Below are 8,281 nucleotides of genomic sequence, written 5' to 3'. Positions count from 1 at the left end.
AGGCCTGGTTAGAAGTCTGACCGTCATTCCGTAAGGAGCGAAGCAAGAACCCGTCGTCTGGAACCAGAGCACAGAGGGCTGTCCCTGATTGGTTTTCAATGTCTGCAGGAGGGGCTGCAGGTGCCTATATGCAAGTGTCACAGGCCACGAGCGTCTTCCTTTTTGCGACAACGCTGCACGAAAAAGGGAGTAAGGAAGGTTCCCGACTGTACCTGCTGGAGCAGAGCCTGCTGCCGACGTGTAGCAGCCTGGGAGGGAAGGGGAGGAAAATGTCCATGGGGGGAAAGTGTAGTGACGAAATAGACGCGCCGGTTACGTTTGCCTTGAACTATTGCTTCCATAGGATCGCACCAACAAGTGTGTTTCCTGTGTTCAGGTACGTTGTTTAATGTATGTTCGGCTGGTTTCGAGTTCATTGAGAGTTATACGGCGCGCTTGTCGATGGGCCCGTTCATTTCCTGGTATAACCGTATGCTCTGGCATCCAGTGTAAGTGGAAATCATGCCCTTGGTCACGCAGACAATGCACGCGGAGGCAGAATTCTTGAGCTACAGCAGTGGTTGTGTGAGTGTCTTTGCAAGCACTAAAGACATCTCGAGAGTCCGTACGAACACTGTGTAGTGTTGCTTAGCATCTCTTGACAATTTGCGCTGAGGTGCAATGTGTGGGCCAAGCATATCCAGTTCGCTACCCACACAAAGTAGCTCAACAGGAACGCAAAAGTACTTATACGGGGCGATCATGTTTAAGTTTCTCGGAATTTTTAAAAATCGCTTCTTTCAGACACCGTAATTTTAGTCTTTGACTTGGATTATTCAGAGAAGGGGACATTACTTGCACGAGAAATTGAAACACATGTTACGCAGCACAATACAATATATTTAATGTCGTGTGCTGACGTATCACCACGATGCAATCGTGCTTGCGCGCCATTTGCAGTAGCAAAGCGCCACCGAGACAATTTATATTCTTCCTCTAAAGCAAAGCCCGCCCAAAAACATGACCACTGGGATCCTGGGCAAGGCTTCTCTGCTGATGCGCCGTTCCCGGTAAGTTTTAGTGCACGCGCGCGTAGTCGGCTGTTTAACGCCACGACGGCATTGTCGTGCTCGGCGCTATGACATATATGCGTCTGCTTACGTGGAAATTTGCCTGCGTTGGGGGGCTTTGTTTGGTTATCAAGCATACGTTTGGCTCGCCATTTATAAATAAATATCTCATGAAGAGTGGACAGACATCAACAGCCCAGCTGGAGATACGAACGGCAGAAGCGCAGTAGCAGTACTTGGCCAAAGGGCCCAAGTCACCCTCACCCTGTCGTACACTGGGCGAGATGCTGTCACTGCGCTGCTGTACAATCGAACAGCGTAGTTCGCATTCTAACGCAAAGGTAATTCGAGGTGGCTGAAACAAATACACGCCGCCAAGTCACCAGTTTTGTCGTTTGAATGTCTTAGTGTGAAAATTTGCTAGATTTTGACAGATTTCTTTATTTCTCTAAACATTACCTAAAATTACTAGGTCTAGGGAAATATTCATAAAGTTGGCAGCACTGCCGAGAACCCTCGCGGTCTCGGCGCTGATGCGACGAGGAGTACTGGCCGCTGAGCACGCGTTCTTTGCCCTAAGGCAACGGTCCGTGCTACTGCTCCATTCTCCCTTTCAAATCTGGCCAGCCTCCGAATCTCTGCAGATCGCTTTATATACCTCCAACGTTGTGTGCGCGGAAAGATGGTATGCATCCAGCCTCCAGCCCCTACTAGCACTACCATGCTTCTGGATTCACACTGGCATGCTCAGCCAGCGCCTTGGTATAGGGTACCCTAGGCCCCCGCTACAGATCACGTAGTATCCAACCATTTCCTCTATGCCTCCAACAAACAGCGCATGGGCAGCGTATACGTTCCACCTGTGACTCGACCACGATAACAGAGCGGGCTCGGGGGCTGGGCCATGCGTGCCGTCCAGGCGCCGTCGCATCCAGAACAGCAAACACGATGGTGACAGGCGGTGACGGTGCCTCTACATATTTGCTGGTGTCCGTAATGTTAGTGTCGATATAAACGTTATCGCAATAAAACTCAAGTAGCGCCTACAGAGAGAGAGCCCTGTGCGTCGATGAACAGCAGGGTTTGTGTTCCGCGATATTGTCTGTAGACAAAGCCACCTGTTCATAATACTTACGAAAACGTGAATGCTGTTATAATTAGGTCGCCTTATCAATATATGCAGCAATACTAAGCCAGAAAAAAATTGCGTCATCAAAGCCGTCGCCACCGACTAGTTCTGTCAAAGCTTGCTATTTTTTTAGATTTTCTATTTGTGGTAATAAAGCAGAAAGATTTCAATGTCACTATGTGAGCGGGAATACTGCTGCCATGTGCCATGTCCTGCCACTATATTGTCAGAAATGGTGCCCAGTGTCCAGAATGTGTGTGAAGCAGAAAGTTGCTGGTCCAGGCTCTTAGAGATGATACGTTACAAGTTCACTGATGTTATACAACTGCGGAGGCACAGCTTTCTTGCCGAAAATTTGTTCGATTTCGTCCAGTGTTTTCCCTTTCGTATCAGGCACAAATATTACAAAGACAATGGACGTTACCACCAGTAGTAAGCCATAGAACCAATACGAGGCTGCAGTGCCTATCAAGTGCACCAAGTCTACATACGTCTTAGTTATGAGGAAGCCGAACGCATAGAAGAGGACTATGCATGCGCTGGTTGCCACGCCCTTGACCTTCAGCGGTATCAATTCTCCGAGGAACACGAACGGCAAGGGGCCGAGTCCGAGGGAGTAACTGATGAAGTAGAATGCGATGGAAGCCAGGGGAAGCCAGCCGTAGTCGTCGAGGAAACTTTGGCCGTTCACCTCTTTCAGGTAGAAGCACAGGCCCAGCGCGGCCAGGCTGGCCGCGGACAGCGCGGTCGAAACTATAAAGAGCAGCTTGAGCCCCACCTTGTCCGCGAGAAGGACGGCGGCCAGGAAGACCACCGCGAGGATTCCGCCCACGACGATGGCACAATCGTCGGCAGCCATGGCCACGCCGGCCTCCTGGAATATGTCTTGAGCGAAGAAGAGCAGAATATTGATGACCGACGCCTGCTGCATCAACAGAGTCAGAAGGGCGCACAGAAAAGACTTGTAGACGTAAGGCTGCGCGAAGTCGCCGAGGGTGAGAGTCGCGGCGACGTCCGTCACGCTGCTTTCCATGGCTTTGAACTCGTTCTCAAAGCGCGCGCCCCGGTAGAACTGCATGGCTTCCATAGCCTCCTTTCGGCGTCCCTTTTGCAGGAGCCACATGGGCGACTCTCTGACGTAGAGCAGAAAAGCGGCGCCGTTGAGGACAGCTGGGACGAGGCAGGCGGCGGCGAGCCACTGGTAGTTGAGCCACTTGCCAATGGCGTAGCCCACGAGGATTCCCAAAGCGAGCATGAAGTTGCAGCCGGTGTTCAGCGCTCCCCGCAGGCTGGCAGGGGCCACTTCTGCCACGAACACTGCGGACGCTGCGGAAGCGATGGCCATTCCTCCGCCCGTGAGCACGCGGCCGGTGAATAGGAGAGCCGTGGAATTGGCAAAGGCGAGGAAGAGCCAGCCGGCAGTGAACAACGTGGCGGCCACCACCATGGTGCCCCTGCGGCCTAGGAGGCTCAACAGCTGCCCTGTAAGTAGATGGGAAGGAAACATAAATACTTTTGCACAGGATAATTATGCCACTAACTCTGCGGATCTCTCTACATATGCAACTGTTTGTCGTTCTCGAGCGAGCCATGTGGCCTTCCGAACAGTGCGACAAACTGTAGTTTATCGTCTGCCAGGCCGGGCATCAGCGCGAATAGCGTAGAGGAGAATAGTATTCAACAGTACGCGACGAAACGGCTTTTCGATTCTCTGCAAAAGGGAAAGTAATCGAATGACGTAAAACAGATGAGCAAGAAAACAAAACGCAACTCAAAAATATACACGAATGAGAAAAAAGGATACAGAAATAATAAATTGTGACACAGGGACATGCACGAAAACTACGAAGATTATAAGAAAAAAAGTGTGTTTTTTTTCCCAAGATATCATGGGGGTTTGAAGATTTGCAATCTATTACATCAAGTGTTTACGTAAAGCAAACTCTATTGTCCTATACTCTCAACATTGTTCACATTACTTTTGTCCTCACTGCTCGTGGATATTTAAATGGACCCACTGATTATCATCCCTGTGCATTGCATTCGTAGACCTTGCTCAACCAGTGGGCACATGAAATTTCACTCCACATTTATCTGGCAAAAGGTGCGAAGGTGTGGTAAGATTTCTTTTGCACGCAATTTATTTCACGCTAACTTGTTGGTTTCAACAATGCTAACTTAAGGAATTAAGTATTGTGTTTTTAAAAGTGAGCAGTTAGCTGGAAATTGTTAATTAATGCCCGCTATTGTGGATCAATGGCTATGGCGTTGCGCTATTTTGGCTGGGATGGTCTCATTCTCATGCACTTTTAAACAAAATTACACCCTTTGGGTTTTATTTTGCCGCACAACAATAATCGGCATATGTCTTGTCCGCATTTCCTTTCTTGAACGCTGCGGAGCCCGGCACTTCCAAGTCACGAACGGCATGCGTGTTATCAGCATGACGGATCATTCTCGGCAGTATAAAGTAGCGAGCGCAGCGTTTTCAAGAAAGGAAACGCAAGCAAGGCAGATGACCATTATTGTTGTCTCGCAAATATACACCCCAAAGGGTGTATATTTGTCTAAGAGTGTGGGCACATAATGTAAAAACGCTCGTGTATGTATACATTTAGGTGGACCGCAGGAGGTAAAAGATAACCTGTAGCCCTCCACTATAGCACTGCTAAGAGCCCCCTGTCAAGCTTCGAGATTGCATCTTTTACTGGAGGTTACCTCCCACAAAGCAATTAACTACCTTCTTACCCTTGTTTGTATAGGCGCGAATGATTTGCTGCATGATATATTTCATATGCTACGCAGTTAAATCACATTTTTGTCGCGATGTGCAAAATGCTTGAGTTCCGCCTGGCAATATACGAGGAGCAACCATTGTTAAACACGTGTATTTGATGCTGTGGCTTTGTTCACTTTCTCCTGTCATCCAAGATTACTGGACGCCGGGTGGCCTTGAAGTTACCTTGAGCAACTGCAGCGCAGAAACAGACGGTGCACCAATAACAGTGACGGAGACATTGTCACTGTGTCTATTTGTTGTTATTGTCCCTTCGTCTGTTTCTACGCTGTAGTTACTTCAACATACATTATAAGTTATCCCGTTTTCACTTCTAATCTCAGTCCACAGGTTTCCACAAAGTAAGTGGAACCATATATTTGAAAAGAAAAAAAAAAGAAAAAGAAAAGAACGTGTCTCGCTGACTAATCGAACCTATCCGGAACACAATTAAGAGAAACACCTCGTTGAATTGAGCAGCCTTTCTTTTTCTGCATCCTCTCTCTGCTTCTATTGTGAGGTACATAAAATTTAGCTGAGGCTTTTCCAAGACAATACACGCCCTTCCTTAATATGTGTGCGAAAACGCTCTTCAGTAGCTAAGGGGTGTGTTTATGTAATTTGTCTTGTGCTGCCTTTTATCTGAAGGTTTCACCACTTCATACGAGAATACTTTTGCGAATGGGTACTAACTGGCGAGAAGCTTGCAAAGTCTACAAAAATTTTTGTCATTGTTGGAACACTTCCAGCGCTTGGCCCCCATTTGCTCGCGAGAAAAAAAAAGTTCTAGATATACCCAATAAATCAGTCCTCTTCCTAGCTTTTAGACTTACACCTTTAGCTCACAATAAGCACCTATTTTTCTATCTTGCATTTCTAGCTTGTCCGCTAAAGTCGCCATTGTCAATGCATGTCCAAAAGCACACACGAGCAAAAGGTTTGTGTTCGATGTTCAGGCGAACAGTACGAACAAAAATTTTTTTTGTGGCTTCCACTGTGCAACTATTTCCGTCGTGCTTCGGTGCTTTTTAGGAGACCAGCGGCTATATGAATTTTTTCGTTGAAGCCCTCGAAGGTCAGTGAGAGAGATGAGTCTTACTTTTCGAAAAAGCCATGTAGTATCAGTGGGACAGGTACTTTCTAGTTTTTAAAGCTAAATAGCTTGTTGTACAGAAGTGTAATTAGTCGCAAACTACTTCTGATCACCTTATTTAGCCATACGACGCAAGAAATATCAAGGGTTTTGGTTTGCGAGGAAATTGGTCAGAAATAGCTTTGCACTGAGACCCTAGAAGGTCAAGGAGACATATGCATCCCCTCTGTTTGAAATACGATTTAGTGTAGCTCGGACCAATGCGTCCCATTTGTTTAGCTAAACGGTTTGCTGTATAGAAGAACAATTTGTGGTAAGCTTCTAAGCAGCTCATTTATTCATACCATCCTACAAATTGCAACAGTTTTGTATATATGTGTAGTTGTGGCTGAAGAAAGTACACTGGCCCCGGTGGTAAAATGAAGGAAGAAAGAGTACGACGTACGTTTAACTTGCACAGTATATTTCAATGACGTTTCAGGAGGTGGACCAGCCTTTGTCAAAGTCTTTGTCAAAGTCAACGTACGTCGCACTCTTTTCTTTTTGTTCATTCTATATATATATATATATATATATATATATATATATATATATATATACACACACACACACACACCAACACACCATCCTGCAAAGGGTTAAAAAGGAAAGACAATTCAGTTTCAAAACACTGGACACAGCTCACCTGACAACGCTCCGGCGACGATGCCTCCGGCCAGCACTAGGGATCCGAACCAGGCCGCGTCATCTTCGCTGATGTGCAGGGTGCGCCGGATGTCCGGCAGGGCGGGCGAAGAGTACGCGTACGCGAGGCCCGTGGAAGCGGTGCCGAGGTAGGTGGCCGCCACCGCCAGGTACACGCGACGCCGCCCGTCCGATCCGCTGCGCACGGCGCTCTCCACCACGGCGGTTCCATCGCATACAGGCTCTGCATCTGAACGCGGAGCAAGTGACCGTCAATGCTGGAGCCGCGTAGTTCGGTTCCAGGGGGCCCATGCACTCCGCTCTTCTCCCAGCCAAACGAGCATAGTCGCGACAGCGGACGCGGATACTTTGCGTTGGTGGACAATGGAACTGGCGATGTGTAATGCAGCTATATAGCGCGACTACGCACAAATGACTGAGGAGGAACCTCCTGCTGAGCGTCGAGGAAAGAGTGAGAGAGAAAGAGAGAAATAAGCTTAAATTTGCAGCATGCTGCATTACGAAAAGACTGCATACTTGTGCGACCTTCCGAGAACGACAGCAGTTAGATTAATAGATTCAGTTGCCTTTACTTGAAGTGACACTAAAGTAAAATATTAAGTCGAGCCAGATTGAAAGATATTGAAAGAGTATACGCTTCTGTAATAACAAATTCGTCAGTCGTAGCGTGGACAGGTTATCAGGTGAATAACTGACGAATTTGGAAAATCGGGAGGGCGCCACCTGTTGTGCACTACGGTACGTTTCCTGTGACGTCAGCACTGGCTGATTCAAAGAGAGCGGCATAGAGAGAGATCTCGTGCAGATTACGTCAACTTGTCCGTTTTGACGCGGGTGGTTCAAATTGGGCAGCAGCAGCTGGACCGTTGACGGCATTTTTCCAGGCAACAAAGATAGATATTGGCATGGTAAACGATGAGATTTCTAGAGTTATAATCTATCGATTTAATCTCTTCTCCACCGCATTGCATATGAGCGCAAGTAAGTGGGATAAATGAGTTACCAACCAACCAAAACCTGAGCTAAAATCTACGCCAAACAATGCTTTTCACTGAACAAGAAGCTGAGTCGTTGCCTAATAATCTCAGTAGGCAGCCATAGAACCACTACAATTAGATTTGTTGTAATAACAAAAGTTTAGGTGCATTCCAGTGACTGGTGTTGCTATAGAATTGACGCGTTATATAATAGTTTACGTCAAGTTACACTAGCCCCATTGCATGGCAAACGTAAAGAAAGAAAACACAAAATGCTATTTTTTTCCCTGTGCCACTGCAATGTCACAAACAGCTATGAATTGCTGCCAGTACAGTTATTAGACCGTCTCGGTGCTCGTACGGTTACCATAGACTTGTGCGTGCGCACATGTGTAATCAAGGAACACATACTGTGTCCCATAATCATGGCCCCTTCCACTCCTAATATGCCTCACCGCAAAACAGGTTTGTACAGCGAAGGAGCTTACTTAAGAAAACGGCCCATTATGCAATGCATATTACACATTTGCCTCTTGTGCACTTCTCAACGCA

The 8,281-nt window shown here is 47.2% G+C and overlaps 1 protein-coding gene across 1 annotated transcript; it reads right to left on the bottom strand.

Annotated features, from left to right (window-relative positions):
• Positions 1–1,793: 1,793 nt before the first annotated feature.
• LOC126531006 (facilitated trehalose transporter Tret1-like) lies at positions 1,794–6,985 on the bottom strand (the record flags this gene model as incomplete). Its single annotated transcript, XM_050178365.2, has 2 exons — positions 1,794–3,660; positions 6,733–6,985. Coding segments are annotated over 2 exons (1,449 nt in total), but the record flags the coding sequence as incomplete, so codon positions are not given.
• Between the last annotated feature and the right edge of the window lie 1,296 nt (positions 6,986–8,281).

Source organism: Dermacentor andersoni, chromosome 5 (genome assembly GCF_023375885.2).
Source record: "Dermacentor andersoni chromosome 5, qqDerAnde1_hic_scaffold, whole genome shotgun sequence".
In the NCBI taxonomy this organism is placed as follows: Eukaryota; Metazoa; Arthropoda; class Arachnida; order Ixodida; family Ixodidae; genus Dermacentor; species Dermacentor andersoni.
This window is presented reverse-complemented; position numbering and strand designations above follow the sequence as displayed.